This window comes from Lagenorhynchus albirostris, chromosome 1, assembly GCF_949774975.1.
Source record: "Lagenorhynchus albirostris chromosome 1, mLagAlb1.1, whole genome shotgun sequence".
NCBI lineage: Eukaryota > Metazoa > Chordata > Mammalia > Artiodactyla > Delphinidae > Lagenorhynchus > Lagenorhynchus albirostris.
Window position 1 is genome coordinate 27692966 of NC_083095.1, and position 21257 is coordinate 27714222.

Here is a 21257-nt window from a genome sequence, read left to right on the forward strand (position 1 = left end):
GGAGGATGGTGCATGGGCTGAAGAGACAGCCACATGGCATGGGTTTTGTCTCTGTATGTTAAACACACACGCACACGCACACGCACACGCACACACACACACACTTTTCAGGAGTACATATGTATGTACAACGTATACAGGGAGGGGCACTCTTGGAACCTCAGTTTCTTCATCTATAGCATAGGGTTGATAATTCTTTCACCCTTGAGGATTATGGGGATGGCATAAGGTGGCACTGTGACGTACCAGAGCAAATCACTGCCTTCCTGGGGGTCTGGAGCTGCATCTCTGCAGAGGCCTAATGTCAGGAGCCTTGTTCGCAGGCGTTGGGCTCCACACCTGGCTGCCCCCGCCCAAGGTGGCCGGCCTGGAAGAGCCGGAGCCAAGCTGGGGGCCCCTCTCCTGGGCCAGCACTGGGCGCTGCCTGGCTCAGCCGGCGCCCCGGGCAGCAGGCTCCGAGCGTCCCGGGAGAAGCTGCGGGCTGGGCTCCGCCGGGCGGTGAAGCCCGCGTCTGGAGGGCCCCTTCCACGCACTGCCGCCCGAGCTCGCTCAGGTCCGCGCCGCCCGCCCGGCCTCTGGCCCCGCTCGGCGCCCGGCCGCTCCCTAGGACTCGGGTCTGGAGCCTCGTCGGCGGTGGGCGGGGCGGGCCTGCAGCCCCGCCCCCACTCGCGGGCCCTGAAACCCAGCGGCCGACAAGCTTCAGTCCCAGAAGGGAGCTGCTGTCTGAGGAAGAAGCTGCATCTTCACTCGCCAGCCACGAGAGGACCTGGGGTCGCGCCGGGCGCCCGACGGACCCTGCTCAGGGACCCGCCTGCCCCACACCGACCGGCCCTGCTGGGCCCTCCGCACCAGGTGCCCCAGCCGCAGCCTTACCTGCGGGCTCCAGGATCCGCAGGGCTTCTAGAGGATGCTCGGGCCACCGACAGGGACCTCGGGGCAGCAGTGAGGGGGGGCACCCAGCCCCCCATTCAGCTCCTGTCCTCCTGTGCCAGGGGCTCCCCCGGGGTACGAGCATGGTGGTTTTCCCTTGGAGCCCCCTGGCTTGGTACGTCTGAGAAGATGCCTGCCATGAGGCTGTTCACTTGCTTCCTGCAGCTCCTGGCTGGGCTGGCCCTGCCTGCTGTGCCCCCCCAGGTAAGACCCCCACGCCCCAGCCTGGCTTCCCTGATCTTCCCACACCCAGCACTGGGAACAGGGGGCTCTGAAATCACAGACCCACTCCCGGGAGCAGCACCTCCAAGGATGTCCACACACTTCCCACGAGCCAGGCTGGACCACGTCGTCTGGGAGGAGTCCGCAGGCTGGGCTGTCCCAGACCTCAGCTCCGGGGTCTGTCTTGGCGGGGGCAGGGAAGCCACAGGGAAGGGAGGGAGGTTTCCTGTCTGGCCCCTGGAGCCCTGGTGGGTTTGCTAAAAGCATCTCTCCACTAATCCCAGGCGGGTCCCTGGCCTTGTGGTCAGGGTCGAGGCCCTGTGACCAGGCAGGCGCCCCCAGGACCTCTGACCTGGCCTGGTGGAGGGAAAGCCGGCTGAAAAGACTACTGGTGGGGAGGCTGGGCCCTGCCCCCCACCAAGGCTCCAGGCTGAGCCCAGGGCTCCTGGGTGGGCTGGGGGCAAGACAAGGGTCCCACTGTGCCCTCTCTCCCGGATGGGCAGCTGGAGGTCCTGAGTGCAGGGCCTGGGGAAGTGAGCAGGGCCCTTTTCCCAGGAGCTGGGTGAGTCTGGCTGTGAGCCAGCTTGGGCAGCGAAATCCTGACAAAGCCAATGAGCTCCCTTCCCACTGCGCTGTCCCACTGCCCTGGGAGTCCCGAGCCCCAGCCCAGAAGTGGGTGGGCTGGGCAGTTCCACGGGGCGGAAGGGCCATACCACCCGCCACCCGCCGCCCGCTTGCCTGCTGCAGGGCTGGTCAGAGGTGTCACTTTACCGGCAGCACCGGCTCCTGGCGCCACCCGCTCCAGCGCCTCGGCTCTCACCAGCTGATCGCCTCCCCCTGGGCTCTGGCACCCAGCCAAGGCGAGCTGCACAGGGCCCAGCAGGGCTGCCTGGGGGCTGGGTAGAAGGGAGACCCCAAAGGATCGCCAGATCTTTGGGACAGAGCAGGCAAAGGGTCTCCAAAAGCTTCCAGCCTCCCACCCTTTCTAAATGAGGAAACTGAGGCCAGAGAGGGGGTGGGATCCACGGGACCCACCCAGGGTCCCTTGAGTTTTTCTCATTGCACCTGGAAGGAGCCAGCTGTGAGACAGGGCAGAGTGTGTGCAGCGGGTGGGAAGGAGCTCAGAGTCAGAGGGGCCTCTATGATCTTACCGACACACTGGGCCCCAGAGCGCAGAGGCCCAAGGTGGTCCCCCTCATCTCTGCACCTTTCTGTCCACAGCAGTGGGCCTTGTCTGCTGCGAACGGCTCATCAGAGGTGGAAGGTAAGCTGCCTGGGCCCAGGGGGCGGGGGCGGGGCTGGAGGGGCGGGTGCACAGCTCGCCAAGTCCTCACCTCCTGGGCCTCTGCAGAGGATGGGAAGGGTTGGGAAGGGTGGGTGCAGGCTGATACTGAGCTGGGGAGAGTCTGCAAACTGGCTGACGCCCTGGCCGACAGAGTTGGCAGGGCCTGAGAGATCCCCCCATTGTGACCCAGAGGCCTAGAGAGGTGTCTTCCTGGGCCAGGGTCACCCGGCGCACAGAGAGCAGGGCTGGGGCCCGTTTACCCAGGATTCGTCAGGTTGGGGTTCATCAGAGCCCCTTCCCAGCATGATGTAAGGGGGGCAGATGGGGTCTTGGAGGGCAGTGCAGGCAATGAGTGCCAAGGGCCAGGCTGGGGGTCTGTGAGCTGGATGCAGTGGTCCAGCAGTCAAGAGGACCAGGGAGGGGCAAGAGGACCTTCCCAGCAGCCAGCCCTGGAGGAGCTTCAGGGACCTGACGAGGCCTTTCCATTGATTACAAACAGACAGAATGAGTTGTGCCTTCCCTGGCCCCTCCACTCCCCACCCAGGGTTGTATCAAGAGGGAATCTTCAAAGGGTGAGACAATTTGCCAAAGAGACATACGTGCAGAAGGCAGGAGGCCCATGCCAGGCCCCCTGCCTTGCCCCTCCCTCCCTGCCTCTCCAAGACGTGCAGCCAGGCCACACACCACTTTCCACGGAAGAAAGGGAGCATGTAAGGACATGCACATGCACACGCGTGGTGACCTCTGTGAGCTGGGAACACCCTCCCTCTACTGCCTGTAGCCAGCCTCTCCTGGGCCTGACCATGCTCTGACGGCTGAGTCCCAGGCCCCTTGGGCACTGAGAAGGTGGGGGTGGTAGCAGACGTTGATTTCATTGATATCCTCTCCCTCCCCCTGCTTGCCCTCTGGGATTGGCACAATATTATGCTCTCTGGGATTTGGAGAGAGACCCATCACCTACCTCCACCCCATGGCCTTTTTGATGCTTTTAGTATATTTCAGATAACAGCTATCAAAGAAGTCTGAGCCTCAGTTTCATCATCTATAAAATGGGAGCATTAAACTACATGATATCTAAGGTTATTTTTCTCAGATTGTAGGATTCTCTGACTCCATGGAGGAGACACAGGAGTATATTTCTCCCAGGGACCCGAGTGAGGAGGGACCCAGGAAGTATCGATCCATTAGGACAGCTCACCTGTCATCCTGATCAATTAGGGAGCCTGTATCATGACCAGGGAAAGAGCTTTGGACCCCAGTTATCAAAATCCTGAAAATGCCATCCCCTCCTAACACCAGACAAGAGACAGAATGGTCTGTGCTTTGCAGCCGCAGACGTTGATTTTTTACTATTACTATTCATGGTAATATTATCAGGCATTTACTATAACGCAGTGCCACAAGCTGTGAACTAGGAAGGCACTCGTATTCTCCACGTTTTATAGATGAAGGCTCTGAGGCTCACAGAGGCCCTTGGGGTCACCTAAAGCCTTGGACACTCTTCAGTGCATGTGACAGAGCTGGAGCGCGTGGCACCGAGCCTCCCCACGGCTCACAGCTGAGCAGGCATTGAGCAGGGTGTCCCCTGCCGCAGGCTGGGTGTGTGCCCCACCGGTGACCACCAAGAGGATACCTGCTGGGCTCGGGCTGGTGGCCAGTGGCTCTGCCCAGCCCGGTCCCCCCACCCTCCCAGTGGCCCCCCCCCAGGAGCTTGCTCTCAGGATGAAACACTTCCCATCTGGGGTCTCCTCTGGCCTGGGTGGTAGGCAGCTGGAGCCAGACGGGAGGCTCACCCAGGGGCTGGCAAGAGAGCCGAGAGCCCACTTTTTGGCCCCGGGAGCAGCCAGGCGCCTGCCTCGGCCACAGCCTCCCGTTCCTCTCCCCGCACCCCGGCCTCTGAGCGGGTCTGGGGCTGCCCTCAGGAGCAGCTGAGCAGAGCTCTTTGCCGAGGGGCTCAGCCCACAGCTGGGAGCGGTCACAGCACTCCCTTAGCCAGCCCCTCGCCCAGCCCCCTCTGTTTCTCCCACACACCCAGACAGCAGCCCCAGGAATGAGCTGCCCCCTTTCCTGGTGTCTGCCAGGTAAATCAGGCCCAGCCCACCTCCTTCTCAGCCCTCTCCCAACACCATCCGGCCATGAGGCCCAGAAAGCGGTGGGCTTCAGGGCCCCGGAACCTGGGTCCTGTTGCCGCAGTCTGCATGGTGGGTGAGGGGAAAGGAAATCCCTTCTGCCTCCTAGGCCCTGCGGCTCTGCTTAACCTGGCGGTGGCCCCATGGCCCAGCTGGGTGGAGTTTGCTTGCGGGATGGTAGGGGGACGGGGTGCCCCTTCTCTGCTGCTCTCCCCCTCCCTGATGGCTGGTCCCGGGGCAGGACCCTGAACCTTCTGTGGCACTTTGGCAGCTGGCTATCTCTCTGCTGTTATTTATGTTTTCCGAGGCAGAGATTAAATGTTCAGAGTTGTGTAGTGCTTATGAAGGTTTTAGACTAAACACGCACTCAAGGAGTTACAATAGGGAGGTGCTCCTCTGACCTCTCCCTGCAAAGGCTGGCTTCCCTGGGGCTTTGTGCTGACCTGGAGGAGAGGGCCTTGTTTCCCACTTGGGTCCAGGGAGAGTGACCCAGTGGCCTGGAGAGGCAGGATCAGGGAGGTCTCTGGTCTCCCTCCCGTCCCTGGGCCCAGCCCTAGTGCGCCCTAAGCAGACAGGGCAGAATGGAGCAGCAGACGCTCAGATAAGCACAGTTTATTGCTCTGTGGCCGCTTCAGCCAGCTCCACGTGGACACACTGCCTCTTGGGTATTTTCCACCGGCTTGCAGCCTTTCCCGAGGGCCTCTGCTAGGGCTGAAGTTTATTTTTCCTCTGAGATTACCCTGAGACTCACGTCCTCGTAGGCTCAGTAGAATGGACTTCAGCCCCTTCTGCCTCCTAGGAAGGGACATGGAAGGTAGTGAGGGGCTGCTAGGAGAGGCCATTGCCCTAGGGCAGAGGCTGCAGCGTCCCCAGGTGGCCCAGCTTCCCTGTCCTCCCCCACCAGCTGAGGATGACCACCAGGTACAGGGCAGGATGACCCAGGACTGGAGATGTGTCTCTCTCTGCTCACGGTCTCACAGCTGGGCTGGGTTGTGTGCACAGAACCACAGACTGCCTGTCAGATCTGGGAGAGCCCTTAGCAACCATCTATTCCCAACCTTCTTCTTTTTCTTCAGCTGAGGAAACTGATATACCCAGAAAGGTGAAGTGACCGCCCCAAGGTCACACAGCCAGTGTAGGGCCAGGACTAGAAGCCAGGTCTCCTGGCTCTGGCTACTCACTTCCTGTGAGCCTCTGTTTGGGACCAGGCCCCAGGCCCTCCCCTGAAGGAGCAACGTCTTTTGAGAGACTCCAGATCAGCCCGCAGAAGTTCCTGGTCAAGACCACCAGGACATCGTGGGGGTCAGGGATGTCCCTGATAACCTTCAGCGAATTCTCATCTAATCAATCAGTAATTACTTAGCCTGTGTTTACTGGGTGCTTGGGTCCGTGTCTTCAAGGAGCCTCAACTTGCTTGTAAAAAAGATAAGAGCCACCAGTGACGGAGATAAGGCAAGCCCTTGGGGCTGAGTTATGCTCAAAAAAGGAACATCTGTTCACGCTGGACAAGTAGGAGAAGGCTTCGGAGAGGAGGAAGGGAGGCGGGCCTGGGGAAGTGGGAAGTGGGCTTTATTTGGTTAGAAACGAGAAGGGGGCAAGGAGCATGGACCTCAAGTGGGAATTAGGATGATGTGGCCCCGAGCTCTCACGAGGGTGGCCTGACCGAAATGGAGCACGGGAATGGGGCATGTTGCTGACTGCAGTCTTGGCCACCAGGCAGAGGAGCTGGCCCAGTGTGGGCAGGAAACAAGGACTAAGGGGAAGGCTAACCCTCCCTGTGGGACTCTGCAAGCCAGTCTTGCAGAACTGACTGTTTTCTGCCAATTCCCCAAGACTGAGGAAGCACCAGGTCAGGGCTAAGAAAGATCCAGAGGGCCTGGGGAGCTGCCAGAGCACGCTCCTCGAAGCTTCAAGGCACCGAGGCAGATGCGGGCCCCTGACTTGAGAACAGAGCTGAGAGCTCAAGACACTGAGAAATTCCGTTCCACTGGGATTTCCATCCGGCAGACGGGTTGGAGGTCCAGCTGTCATCCCAGAGGGATCACATCAGGAGTTCAGAGCCGGGGGAGCTCACATAGGCTGGGGGCTTCCTGGAGGAGGGGGTGTGGGCTGCACCTGGGAGGACCCGCAGGGCCTGGGCTTCAAGGAGCAGGCCCCTCCTGGCCTGACGCAGCTGTCTGTGCCTCCTCGCAGTGGTGCCCTTCCAGGAAGTGTGGGGGCGTAGCTACTGCCGGGCCCTGGAGAGGCTGGTGGACATCGTGTCTGAGTACCCCGGCGAGGTTGAGCACATGTTCAGCCCGTCCTGCGTCTCCCTGCTGCGCTGCACGGGCTGCTGTGGCGATGAGAACCTGCACTGCGTTCCAGTGGAGACGGTCAATGTCACCATGCAGGTAAGCGGGCTCTCCTCCTCGTGTCCGGGCCTGCCCCTCTGTCCACATGCTGCCCAGAGGGCCACAGAACCTGCCCCCGAGGGGGCCCGGGAGAGAAGGAGGGCAGGCCGGGGTCACAGGACTGGGACTTACGCCCAGGCCTATCCTCTTACCACAGTGCCCCTCCTTCCTGAACCCCTGCCCCAGCTTTGAGCCCCCTCACCTCCCCCCTTACCAGCTTTCTCAGCCTCTGGCTTAGCCCTGCCCCAGGACCTAGGATATCTGGTTGAGGTTGGAAAAGAAATCTGTTCGGATTCAAGATGTCCCTGTTTATACCAGGGACATTTGGCATTTCACGCCCTGAGCTTTCTCACACACTCACACCTACAGTGGTTTTTTGAGCACTAGTTGAATAATGCCAAGCGCTATGCTAGGTGCTTCAGAAATGTTACCTCAACATTCGATCCTTGGAGCTAAGTGATATTCCCATTTCACAGATGAGGAACCTGAGGTTCAGAGATGTTATTTCACTTGCTCAGCAGGTGGAAGAGCCAAGCTTTGAACATAGGTCTCACTGCCTCCAGAGCTGGGGCCCCCTTCCTACACTATTGCTATGCTGGTGGCCCTGGGACGGGAGGGACAGGGGCCTCCCTCAGCTCCACATGCAGGCGGGAGGGCTGTTTGCCCCACACTCAAAGCGAAATGAGGGTGTGTAGTCCAAAGGCTGGTGGGAAATAGGGAGCCTGGTCCTCATGCAAGGGGAGGCTGGAGGGAGCATTGGAAACCCCAGGCCACCCCCAATCCAGTCACCCAACCTTCCTCTCCCCTCAGCTCCTGAAGATCCGCTCTGGGGACCGGCCCTCCTACGTGGAGCTGACGTTCTCTCAGCATGTGCGCTGCGAGTGCAGGTGAGTCCTCGGGTGTGGCAGGGACAGCCCCCACGAGCCTGGCAGCTTCAGCCAGGGGCTGCCCGTCCCTGCTTCCTAGTTGAGGGAGACCAGGGAAATCGGCGGCCAGTGGCAGCTGCTTGTGTCTCCCCATCAGCCGGTTTTGCCCAGGGAGCTGGCCCCAGCAGCTGGACCACAGCTGCTGAGAAACCACAGGGATGGAGGGAGCCAGGGTCCCTCCCAAACTTGCCAGGCTCAGGGCACGCCATCTCCCTCCTCAAGCTGGGAGGCAGCTGCCACGGCCCTGGAAGAAGTGACTGGACTTAGTTCTAGGCCAGGCTGGTGCCCACGGGAGGGGTCAACTGGCTGAGGCGCGCAGAGACGGACAAGCCCTGGTGGGAGGGAAGGGGCAGAGGGAAGTAGCTTTCTTTAAAGTCGCTCCCTCACCCGGGAGAGCCTGTCACCAGCACATCTTGCTGCTGGTGCCCAGGGTACTCTGAGCATTAGTTACCAGGAGCAGCAGGCCTGGCACTGCCTACCAGGCACAGGGAAGAGAGAAATGGGCTCAGGTGCTCTCCTGGTACCCCTGGGCCATGGATGGAGACACCAGACAAGAGGTCCTGAGCCCTATCCTGGGGCAGGAAGAGGGGGAGGACCACCATTTATGGTGCATCTCCTCTGTGCCTCGCCACGCATTAGGCACCTGACTGTGTTTTCTCATTTATTCAATAAACATCCATTGAGCACCGACTGTATGCTAGGCACTGTCCCAGCTCCTTAGGATACAGTGGTGAGCAAGAGAGACCAAGTCCCAGCTCGCCTAACAACCCTAGGAGATAGGTACCATTGTCGTCCCATTTTACGGATGAAGAAACTTGCTATGGTTACATGATTTGCCACAGCTAGTGAGTGGACCCCAGCCTGTCTAACCCCTAAGCTTGCCCTTTTTCTTGCTACCTCTCGTGGCCGTTACCACACTCTCCAGGAGCCCCGGTACTGCCCTGGGCTTGGTCCTGCCTACTGTCCTGGGCTCTGGCCACCCCTCTTGGATCTGTACCACTGTTAGAGGCCCTGCCCCAATCTGTTTCCTCCTGTGCCCCCTTGCCAGGGCTTGGCCATATAACAACAGTTCAGTAACAAACCCTCCCGGGCACAGTGCTTGACAGTGACCTTTCACCTTCCACATCACCTTTGCCCTCACAGCCTCTCTGTTGGGGCAGACAGATGAGAAGACTGAGGGTCCAAGAGTGTCTCTGACTGGTCCCAGATGGCAGAGACACGACCAGGCAGTCCCAGGAGGCGCTGGTACCCTGCCCTGGCTCCCAAGGGAGATGGCCAGCCTAGGGAGTCTTCCCTGACCTCAAAGCTTGCTGTCGCTGCGCTGCCCCATGCCCCCACTCTGGCTCCCAGGGGAGACTGAGGCCCTGTCCCCTTCCAGAGGGCTGGGCAACAGGGCCACCTTTCTTCTCTCTTCTGGGTCAACAGCCACAGCGCCCGGAGGCAGAGCCAGGACAAGCCTGGTGACTGTGGGGCATTCAATCAGCTCCCCTCACCCCACCCTTCACCCTGGCCCCCTGATGTTGCCTGCACCGTCACACATCCTCAGGGTGGGGGGTGGCGCGATGTCCACCTGACAGGTGGCCTTGCCCCTCATTCATTGTCAGCGAGGAAACTCCCAGAGGGCACCCCGGAAGGAAGGGCAGGTGCGAGGGAAGGAAGTGAACAGAGAAAGGCAGCAGAGAGCAGACTCATTCCCCAGATTTGATGCCAAGAGGCAGAGGAGAGCAGAGGGTGTGGAGAGGACCCCCAAGAGGGCATTCACACCTCTCTTGGTGGGGTCACCAGAGGCTAGCATGGGAGCGGAAGCCCCAAGGCCTCTGGGCATCTCTCCCTAACTAGCTCCATGCTACCCCCTAGTGGCTTCAGTGCCAACTACAGGACCAGCGCCGGTGATGTCCGAGGGGGCTTAGCGGGGCAGGGAGCCCCCGCTTACTGCTTTCCTGATTCTCCCCTGCTCCTCTCTGTTTTCCCAGGCCTCTGCGGGAGAAGATGAAGCCAGAAAGGTAAGCAGCCTGGCTGGGGCACCGGGCTGTTCTCAGGCCTGCCAGCCCCTGTCCTAGCATGGGGGTCCCCAGCCACTCTGTCCTGACGCTTTTGGCTTATTACAGGAGGAGACCCAAGGGCAGGGGGAAGAGGAAGAGAGAGAAGCAGAGACACACAGACTGCCACCTGTGAGTGCGCGGGGGGCCCAGGGATGGCAAGGAGGCTGGGCCAGAGGGGAGCCCAACCCTGCCAGCAGGGTCAGTGGTCGGGGAGGGACAAAGCCAGTGGTCGGGGGCCACAACCTAGAGATTCTAGGGCCTAGGAAGCCTCAGGTGAACCAGGACAGGAACGAGGAAGCCTTGCTTCTTGTCCTGGCTTAGCTCTAAGTTTCTGTGTGGCCTTGAGCAGGTCACATCACCTCTCTGAGCCAAGTTTTTCTCTGTGGGTAGAATAAGGGGTCAGGGGGTCCACCAAGCATTCAGTCGGTCTACGTTTACTAAGCACTTACTGTGTGCCAGGTACGTCAGTGGGCAAACCAACAAGCTTCCTGCTCTTACAGGTCTTACATTCTAGTGCTAAAACGTCCAAAAACTCAGCCAGGGCTACTTCCTGGTGGCCCTGGGGAAGGTGTAGCCCCTCACCGGCTCCCAGACCAATATTTCTTCCACCCTCCCAGGGAGCCTTGGGGTCCACTCGCTTCCCTTTCCCTCTCCATGTTACCTGCCCATTTGGCTTCACATCCGGAGGACTAGGCTGGAGTCCAAGCCTGAGTGTTGGGAGAGCAGGATTAGAGAAGGGAAAACCCAAATCTGTGAGAGTAAAGAGTAAAAATAAAGGATTTCATCATGCACAGTAACTCAGTCACACCACGGTTCTCCTTCAGGGCCTGTCTCCTTCCACCAACAGGACTCAGGAAATCATTTCATGCCATGGGACTGGGGCTGGCCAAGTCCTACCCCATGAGCCCAACCCTGCACGAGCGGAGACCTCCACCCCACTCTGTGAAGCTAGGGATGCTGGGGAGGATTCTGGGTGGGTCCTCTGCAGGCACATGGCACTAATTTCTCCCCTGGGCCCAAGCAGCGACTGGGGGAGGAGCTGGCAGTGTAGTCAGTGCGGGGCTCCCCAGCTGGGCAGCCCCAGATGGAAAGCGGCCTGTCCTCTATCTGCTAGGGCAGCAGTCTTCAAACGTTTCATTCGGGAATCTCTTGAAAGAAATTCAAAAACTCATGTGCTCCCTTGTTCACTTTTAAGTTGACATTGAACTTTTTCATCAAAATTGTAAATAGTTGCAAAGGATGTAACTTCTGGCCTATCATGAATATTAATATTTTAATATAAAGCCATTATATCACTCTCCAAATGTATCCTGTGGAATAAGCCATCCTAATTTAATACCATCATCCACTCTTAAAAAACTGAACAACATCAACAAAAAAAAAATATATGAACGCTCTCCTTTGATAGTTGAATATTTCCATTGCTTCTTTTTTCCTTGAACTTGTCTTTCCATTTTACTTTCCCCACAGAATTTCAGCCTAATGTAGTATTTTTTTTAATATTCATATGTCTTTTATGTATCACCTTGTCATATTTATCTGCCACAACAATGGTTTGAATTATTTTAAAGTTCCTGTGAGCAGAAAACTCGAAATTCAATTTTCTCTTGGAATGAATTATCACAATAATTATTATCAGTAGCAACTGATCAAAACAGCACAAATACATCATATTTTACTAGATGCTAAATGCAGAAGTACAATCCACCTTATTGGGAATGCACCTCAATGAGATGGACGCAGCTACTTCTTTTCAATTAGTTAATGAACTCAGTAACGAATGTTACCTCCTGCCAGACTGAGACAGGATTCAATAGTAATCCCATTCCTGTGCATCGTTTTTTATAGATGAAAAGACTGAAAAACCATGTTCACGTAAACAGGTAAATGGGACTGGAAGTCACTCAATCACTTGAACTCCTTCCAAGTTGTTTGCCAAAAACCTCAAGGTGATCTGCTACCAAAATTACTTCTCATGACAGATTAACTGACAATTCGGTTAAGCTGTTCTTCAATTTTGTTGAAAGCAGACTTGGAAACCACCCCACTTGCAAAACGCTTGCTTACCCAGTCAGTCACCATATTTCCTTTCTCAACGCCTACAACAATGTCTCAGATGGTTATTTTATTCAGTGTCCCCTCGAATCCTTTTTACCTTGGGGAAAAGTACTGTAACAGGATTTAGAATGGACAAGATGCTTCCTTCCTTCCTAAGGGAGAAGGGCAACTGGGAACAAGATGGTGGGAAGCAGACCTCAGGTGGAGAAGATGGGGGAAGCGGACCTCTCACGCAGACAGTTTTCAGGCAGAGTACGTGGGAAGGCTGAAAACGAACTTCTTTAAAACCATCAGTACATACACCTTGGAAAACCTTCATGTATACCTAGGGGTTCCCATATCCTCGTTTGAAGACTGCTGTCCCAGAGTAAGCAAAGGCATTGGTGCAAATTGCATTCAAAGTAGACTTCGTCTCTGACTAGCTGTGTGACCTTGGGCAAGTTTCTTAACCTCTCTGAGCCTCAGTTTCCTCATCTGCAAAAGGATGATAGTGCCTTACTCATGGGATATTTTTAAGGGTAAACGAGAGAGTGCTTAGCGCGGGTCTGGGCACCTGGGTGCGTGCTTGGTGAGGGGTAGCTCCTAGATGCTTCTTGGCCTCGTGCAAGCAGAGATCCAGGCTTCCCATGCTCCCTGTCCAAGCTTCCCCTCTGGGTTTGTCCCCCTCCCATAGGAGGGACCCCACCCTCCACACTGGGCTGATACCCCCTTTCTGTGTTTGATCTCTGGCAGGTGCGGCGATACTGTTCCCCGGAGGTAACCAGCCCCTCGGAGGAGAGAGACCCCACACCCAGCTCGTGTATTTATTACCGTCACACTCTCAGTTACCTCCCTGCTGGCACCTGCCCTCTATTTATTAGCCAATTGTATCCCTGCTGAATGACTCACTCCCTCCAAGAGGAGGGGCAGGGAGGGACAGGACCCTCAGGAATTCAGTGCCTTAAACAGAACGTGAGAGAAAGAAGACAGACCCATGTGGCTTCAGCTTGGGAAGAAGCAAGACGTGTGGCTTTGTGAGGGGCAGGCCAGGCCCCAGAGGCTCCGGGGGTCACCAGGGGGCTGGAGAGGGAAGGACTGGAGACCCACCGCCTGCCCCCCGGCCTTGGGCTCTGCATGGACCAGCAGCCCTTGCTGGGGGAGCTCCTGGCCGGGGTGGGAGTGGAGAAGCCTGCTCCCACTGGCCCTGCTGGGAGAGTGAGCAGGCAGCAGCTCTGCACCCTCTTCCTGGCAGCAGCTCTACCCCTGGAGATCAGAACATTCAGCTGTGGAGAACAGTGGTTGCCTGGGGGCCTTGGCCACTCCTTGTCCCCTAGGTCTGGCCTCACATCTTGCCACTGCTTGTGCTGGGACATTGTTCTTTACGGCTAAGGCGTCACCATCCTGCCCCTCCCAGGGACACAGGCAAAGAGTGGCCCCAGGCTGGACATGGAGCGAGCTGCCCCCGCGTGGCTGTTTGACCACCAAGCCAGATTCTCTTGAATAAAGTATTTTAGTCTGGAAACAGCTTTCCAGGGGAGTGTGTCGGCCAGAGCAGCGGGCAATAGCAGGACATGGAAGCAGGACAGAAGTAAAAGGAACCGTGGGCTCCAGGGCTCCCCGGGGGTAGCTCGAGCCTGTTGCTGCAGCTCCCTGGGGCATCTTCTCCCAGGTGCTTTAGGTACGGCCCTGAGGCCCACTCCTCCCGTAATGAGGGGTTCCCAGGATGGAGGCTTGGCCCCAAACTTGGGAGGCCCTGACCCCAGCCACCCCGATCACCCTCAAATTCAAGAGCACAGTCCCCTTCCTCTCCCTGCCAGGGCCACCCTATACCCAGCCCAGTGCCCGACCCTCTGGACCCTGAGTGAATGGGGGCTCCCAGGTGCCACGGACTGTGGCCCTGGGGGACTGAACTGCACCACCTCCAACCCACGCTGGCTGCTGAACGCAGGGATTGGCAGATGCTGCCTGATCTCTTCCTCCTTTGACCTCCTGTCTTCCTCTGTCTTCCTCCTGAACACCTTGGCATGAAATGAGAAAAACATGTTTTTTCTTTTTTCAATCCCATACACTTACTCTCTGATTCCGTTCTGCCTTTGACCCACAAGATGTGTTTGTTTTCCTGTTGTGTTTTGGGAAGGGGAGCTCCCTGTTCTCTCTAATTGCAGGCTGCTCAGACAAAGCCACAAGGCCCGGGGGCAGGGGCCCGCCCCAGGCTTTGGAAGGAAGCCACGGACGCTCCAGTGAGGTAGGTGGAGTGGGGAGGCCCTGCTGAGGCCCTTGGTGGTCTGTTCACCGAGGCCTGGGCCCCCCTGGAGGACAGTCTGGTCAGAATGTGCTTCTGGCTGGTGATCACAGAGTAGGGGTGGGCCAGCCCCGGGGGACACGCTTTGCAAAAGAAACGCACTTTCTCTCCAGCTTCTCCACTCTTGGGCTTACGCATTCTGAGCCGTTGCCTCTGACAGACTGAGAACTGAGAAGAGCACCCCTCCCCCTTAGGCTCTGATGTGGCCCCAGGGACCCTACCGCAGCCCTTGCAGCATCTCCAAGGCTCTCAGATTCACAAGTCACCCACATGGAGGTCTGCCTCCCCACCCAGACCAGCCACCTCTGTAGAGAACTAGACAGAGACCAGGGGAGCATCCAGAGGCCAGAAGCAAAAGTCTGCATCCGGGCCAGAGCCTCACAGCAGGAGTCAGTAGGAAAGGAGCTGACTGTCCACTTGACTACACTGGCCGTCCCTCCAAATCATTTAGGACCTAGAGGGCCCTTTTCCTTTGCTCTTTATATATTTGTGGAGCCCCACCTGTGTACTTGACACTGTCCTAGGCACCAAGGACTCAGTGGGAAATAAAACTCCCAGGACCTGCTCTCATGGATCTTGTATTTAGTGGAGAGACAGACCATAATCGTGGTCCAATAAGGATGTTGGGTGGACTTTATTCTTTTTCAAATTGGAGACTGGACCATAACTTAGGAAAAAGGGGTCTTGAGTATCCCACACTCTAAAACAAAGAAGAAGCAATTTGGGGCTGGACACATCTGCCTACAGGATTTATTAAGAGATGGCTGAAGTAATCCTGCTAGGCTCAAACATCACCCAGCATCCCCTTCCTCGGTCTCCGTAAGCGGAGGACCAGGGAGGGGGAAAGGAGAGAGAAGGAGGGGAGGTCACCAGAGACCTGGGTTGCTGGCCCCTTCTCGTCTCCCTGGAGCTGGATTTGTCATTCAGATTAGCCCATGTGCTAGCTGGCTGGGAGTTGGAGGAATGGAGAACTGAATAGTGAGTAACAGAGGATGGGGAGAGGGGACACCTCAGCACCTCCAGCGGGAGTTTCCAGGGGGACATAGGGGAAGGTGAATGGCCACGAGCCTCCTTTCCCGTGTTCTCCCAAGAGGGATACGTGCAGATGAGGAAACCCCAGAGGCTCGAGGCTGTGGACCTAGGGTTGGGACAGTAGCTGAGTGGAGGTGTCAGGTATAGATCTGGAAAGGGCACACAGTAGGGAGCAGTGCGTGGGGTAGCCCTGTAGTGTGCAGTGCACCCACGTGAGAGTGGGCATCTAGACGCCCGTCATACGAGGCACATTCATAGCTGGAGAAGAAATGGCCACAGCGAAGAGAAACTTTCCCCTAATTTCTCCTTCCCGGCCCTGTGAAAAAAGAGAAAGGGACTTTGGCGAGGAAAATAGAGAGGAGTACAGGGGCAGACTATGCCTCTCCCCGCTCCCTTGAGCCAAGTCCAGGCCCTGCCCAGGGGAGAGAAAGGGCTTAGTCTTAAATTGGATGGACCAGCCTAGATGGGGCTGGACCTTTAATAAATTAAAGTGACAGGAACATTAGAAGGTCTGCCCAAGATGCTATTAAGAAACAGGAAAAGGAGGATCAACATAGTTAATCTACAAGCAATGATGAGAGAAAGAAACTGGTTGGTTTGTGCTCCCACGGTTTGCTCAATAAGCAATCTATACATGTAAACAGAGAAATTAACGAGAAAATGACTTATTGCCAGAATACGGTTCTGGCATATTAGAGATGGCCCTTCCTTTGAGTTGATCTGGGTCTGCTTTGATCAATAGAGTATAGCAGAAGGGACTTTATAATTGTTCCAAGTCCTTTAAAGAGCACTGGCAGCTTCTGCCTTGGTCTCTTGGAACCCTGGGCTGCCATGTAAGCAGTCCAACTATTGTGAGGTCACCATGTTGGAAGGAAGCCCAAGCTAGCAATTTAGATACGTATGGATATGTAGGCAGGGGTAGCAGCCAGCTTCCAGTTGCTCCAGCTCCCAGGCATTACAGTCATCTCAGCTGAAGCCCCAGACCCCATAGAGAAGAGAGACATTAGCTGTACCCACTGTCCCCTGTTTGATTTCCTAATCCATAGAATTATGAGATGTAATAAAAACAAAGTGTCTGGGGGCAGTTTGCTATGCAGCAATAGGGGCTGAATGGAAAATAAGGAAAGGTGATGAGATAGTGTTTGGGGAAGGTTCTCTAGACCAGGAGGTCATGGAAGGCCTCTCTGTGGAGGTGACATTTATGGTGAAGTTATGGTCATGTGAAGATCACTCCAAAACAGGACAAGAGCCCTTTGAACAGAAAACACAGCTGATGCAAAGGCCTAGAAGGAATCCCAGTGTGGCTAGAGTGTGATGAGTAAGGAAGGAAGGGCCAGGAGATGTGATGTTAGAGGTAGGCAGGTCATGAAGGGCTTTGCAGGGTAAGGAGTTTGAATTTTGTTGTAATGTAGAGGGAAACCATTGGAGGGTTTCAAGCAGGGGAATGAAGTGGCATTACGTACATTTTTGAAAGATCACTCTGCCTTCCATGCGGAGGATGGACTTTAAGGGCACAAGCCCAGAGGTACAAATACCACCTAGAAGGCTATAGCAAATCCAGACAACCAATTATGGTGGCTTTGTCTAGGAAGAAGCACATGGAATGGAGAGAAGTAGAGTTTGGTCTTAATTATGCATGTGGGCTCGTTACTCCGATCATTCATTCATTCATGAACATTTTTTGAGTTTACTAGGACCAGGCATTTTGTAGAAGATACATGTGTGAAGGGACAAAATATGTTAGCACATGAAAGTCTTTCCAGTGTCCCCACTTACTAAAGAAAATCCCATTCTGGAAGAAATAAGGATAAAGAGAGAGGTCTTAGCTGGAAAGACTAAGTTGTTTACCTGAGAACTAAGAGAGAGAAGGCACGATTCTGAGAGAGAAATAAAAGATGCCAGGGCCAGAGCCAGAGAAAGAGCTTGGTGCTCTGTTTGGAGCTTCTGATGATTTAAGACAGCATGGGGAGCGAAGGAAGGGTTTGGGGAATGTTGCTACACTTCCCTAATGCTGAAGGCCCTAATGTTCTTAGGCAGAAACCCAACCCAGTGAAACACCTGGATTAGCTAGGATTACACAGAGATAGCTAAGACATTGTCCCTGCTCCTAGAAAAACTCGTCAAAGGAATCAGATACGCACAGGTGATCACAACAGAAGGAAAGAAGGCCACATAGCTTCAGCAAAGGCAGATGGAGTGCTACTAAAGAAATCCGAGCTGAGCTGATTTACCCATGGAGAAAGTCAGGGCCAGCTTTGCAAAGTCAGTGACATTGAGGAATAGGCAAGCCTGAGTGCAGGGAGATGGCTGGGGAAGGTGTTCTAGGTGGAGGCAACCCACTAACAAAGACCCAGAGGTGCACCGCCTCCCCCAAATCCGGGGTAAAAGCCAGGGCTTTTCCAGTGGTTCAGTGTGACTGACGCTTAAGGTAGGTGCAGCAGAGGAGTGATGGATAAGGCCAGAAGGTGGGCTGGGCCCCAGGCGCCATCCTCGGGAGGCAGGACTTTGCGAAGCAGCGGGAGGCACGGAAGTGTTCTAGGCAGGAGGGTGAGGTGATCTTGGAATTCCAAGCTGAAAGAAAATTTACAAATAATCCATTTCCATACCCTCATTTTGCAAATGAAGAAGCTGAGGGCCAGGTGCGTCCAAAGCCGTGGAAGTTAAGTGAGTCAGAATTTCACAATTGACCAGTAAGTGACAGGAATGGAATTGAATCCAGATCTGGATCCAAACTCCGTGCTCTCTACCCCTCACCGCATCATCTCTCCTCAGGATGGAGCGCAGAGGAGGGGAGGGGAGGAGAACTGTGTCTGCTCCAAACCTAAGAGGCAGGCCAGACATCTGCGTGGTGGGTCCACAGAACGGGCCCCTCTGCACACACTGGTGGGAAACCGAGGCTCCAGACAGGGCGGTGACAGGACAGAGCCTTGGTGTGGAAAGACGGCTCTGTCAGCACCGGAGCCCGGCAGCTGTTTTCCTAGAGAAGGCCGACCCTTCCCTTTCCTGAGGGAAGCCTGGAGTGTGCTCTCCCTACCCCGACGCTGGCCGTGACTGAGGCAGATGAGGGCCTGGTCCCTGCTAGCCATCTGTGGATCCCACCTCACAGGCCACGGGGCTCCAGGCCAAAAAGATAGTGTTTCTAGCCCCTGAGGTAGCTTTTTACCATGGCAACCACCAGGCAGGACAGTCCGGCGGGGAGGAGGGTGAGGGCTTCCCCACGGGGCTGGGCACCCTCCCACCCGCATTCCTCCCACGGAGAGGGCGTTACCTCGGTGACGGGCAGAGGGGCCCTGCGGCCATACTGACCTTCCGTCCAGGCACTTTGGAGAATCAGCCCCTGTCCTCACTGGACTCGGAAGAGGAGAGTCCCCCACTGCCAGCCCCCATCTCTAGGCCTAGTCCTTCTTCTCTCCCATCTAAGGCCCCGGCTCCCCCACCCCCACCCCCACCCAGCAGTCAGCCGGGCCCCCCATGAGTCACCGTGTGAGCCACTCAGCAACGGGAGCCTCTGTGCTCACACAGCCAGGCCGGCAGCCCCGGTTGTTTACAGACATGTAACCGCCTGACGCCCCCAGCGGGGGTCTGAGGTTTAGACTGTAATGATGGTGATATCCGCCCCTCCTTGAGCTCTTTATCCCTCCCAAAGCTGTCCCTGCCACAGTCCTCTTCGGAAGCCTGTGAAGTCTTTTCATTTGCCAGACAAGCTGGAAGGAAGTACTGAGAGGGTGAGAAATCTGCCCGAGGAATTCCAGCCCCAGAGTCTCTGGAGGGTCCAGGGGGCTGACAGCTGGCCGCGGCTGCCACACAGCGAGGCAGAAGCTGAGGCCTCGCGGGCTCTGATCGGCTCGTGGACCCCGGGCCAGCCCTTTGGGGTCATGGAGGTCATCACTCAGGAGGGAGGGCCCAATCGGAACCTGAGGGTAGGGGGGAACCTGAGGGTAGGGGGGCACCCGGGAGCTATGCCTCCCCCACCCCAGGTCACTGGAAATACAACTTCTCACCAGACCTGCGGAGGTAAGGAGGGAATAGCACTCTTCTCTCACAACCAAGTCCTGAGTCCAAATCCAGGAAGCTCTGGGTGCCTTTGGGATCCTTCTTTAGAAACCAGTCCTGGCCAATCAGGATTAGCTGTAGCACAAAGACTCCACCTGGGCTGTTTCACTGAGACCCTTCATCTTCATGTATGTGTGGACTGCCCTGCCATCTCTTCCCTTCTCTTTCCTTCTCTTCCCATCCTCTCAGGAAAAGATGGATTGTTATGTGGCTGTAGTAACAAGTAACTCTTAGCACCAGTTATCTACCCGGCTTCTTCTATGACCACTTGTTTCAGTAACCATGCTCCTGGAGCCGCACGCTCCAGCAGTCATAGCCCACCCTTCTGAGAATAACCAGTCAGCAGCGACCTCACTCCATTGACGGTGCTTCTAGAGCCAAAGGTCGACCATTCCTAAACACTCTGAAAGTTGACCCATCGCTGAACTCCACGCTTCCCCAAAGCCTATATGAGATGACCTCTCCCCCTTGCTCAGAGATGCCTTTGCAGGTACAGCTCTCTTAAGCAAGCAGTACACTCAAGACTCCTGTTTCTGATAGTGAGCGGTCACATCTTCCTTTAAAACTCTGCCCCCCACCCAGATATTTCCTATAACCTATCACAAATTCCTCCAAAATCCAGAGAACGAGCAATACATTTTTTTCAGCTTTGGTATAAATTTGGCCTAAGCTGGGACCTCAAGTGCCTTCCTTCTTATCCCTCTGCCCTCCCCCAACATTCCAGCTCCATCCTGGACCCACAGGGAGCATCCACAAGACAAATAAACCTCTCTTTTGATAAAGTGGATCACTTCCCTTGGCATAATTTTGGGCATGTTGCGTTATGTCAAATGACCCCCTCCTCCTCCCACCACCAGGCATGAAGACAGGGAGAAGGGAGGAGGTGGAGGAGACATCCTGACACTGAAATGAGATCGTAATATATTCATGATGTTATAACTTGCTTCTTAAACTTCATATGTTGTAGACATTCCCCACGATAGATATTCTTCTACGATATAGTTTTTTAAGCACTGAATTGCTTTGCGTCACTTGGATATCCCGTAATTTGATTACTCGATCTGTTGCTGGATATTTAGTTTCTCTTTGTTGTTGTTGTAATAAACAATACTATGAGGAACGTCCTTGTGGATATGTCTTTGTGTGTAAAAGTCTTTCCCATCATAAAAATAACAACAGCAGCCGGAATTAAACCCAGACTTCAATGGCACGTTCACCCTCCAGGGGCCTCCCTATCCCAGTCTTGTGCTTTAGATCCCTGTGTTTTGAGATTTGTCTATATTTTCAGTCTCTTTCTTGGCATTTCTACTCACTATCATAACACAGCCCTGCGAAAGTGATTCCAGCGATTTCCATGGTGCCAATCAGAGTGTCCAGTTTTCATCTTACCCAACAGCACACAATATTCTGAGAATTAAACTCCCAGTCCTTTCCTCAGCCTACAGGCCTCCATGAGGTCAGAGCCCTGTCCACCTCCCCAACCTCATCTCAAGCCATGTCCCCTCTTTCTCTAAAGCCTAACACACTTACCTTTTCTTAGTTCTGGGAATTTGTGGTACCCCCCTCAGGGCCTTTGCTCATGCAGTTTCTTATGCCAGGAAATCTTTCCACCCTCCCACGCCCAACTCCTTACCCTTGCTGACTAATACACATGCATCATCCACAACTCAGCTCAAAGACACTTCCTCAGGCAAGTTTCCCAAACATCCCTCCGCATCAGACTAGGTCTAGCCCACCATTAAAGGCTATGGAGCACTGTCTACTTCCTTGTAGCATTAATCACTATATCCTGAAAAATAATTATATATTTTCATGTATATATATATATATATATATATTTCATATGTAATTTTTTTTTTTTTTTTTGTGGTATGTGGGCCTCTCACTGTCGTGGCCTCTCCTGTTGCGG

The 21257-nt window shown here is 55.4% G+C and overlaps 1 protein-coding gene across 6 annotated transcripts; it reads left to right on the plus strand.

Annotated features, from left to right (window-relative positions):
• The first annotated feature begins 698 nt into the window (after positions 1-698).
• Positions 699-20472, plus strand: PGF (placental growth factor). Of its 6 annotated transcripts, XM_060136199.1 has the most exons (10): positions 699-852; positions 993-1134; positions 2374-2416; positions 6760-6956; positions 7767-7843; positions 9856-9885; positions 9991-10053; positions 10749-10897; positions 12715-14206; positions 14458-20472. In XM_060136199.1, exons 2-9 carry the CDS (start codon positions 1060-1062, stop codon positions 12840-12842), a joined length of 762 nt encoding a protein of 253 aa, XP_059992182.1. In that variant the 5' UTR covers positions 699-852; positions 993-1059; the 3' UTR covers positions 12843-14206; positions 14458-20472. The 6 variants fall into 6 exon arrangements, with proteins under 6 accessions (XP_059992182.1, XP_059992165.1, XP_059992200.1 ...); XM_060136182.1 differs by having other exon boundaries at positions 699-1134; XM_060136217.1 differs by having other exon boundaries at positions 699-1134; positions 10772-10897.
• Positions 20473-21257: the final 785 nt, after the last annotated feature.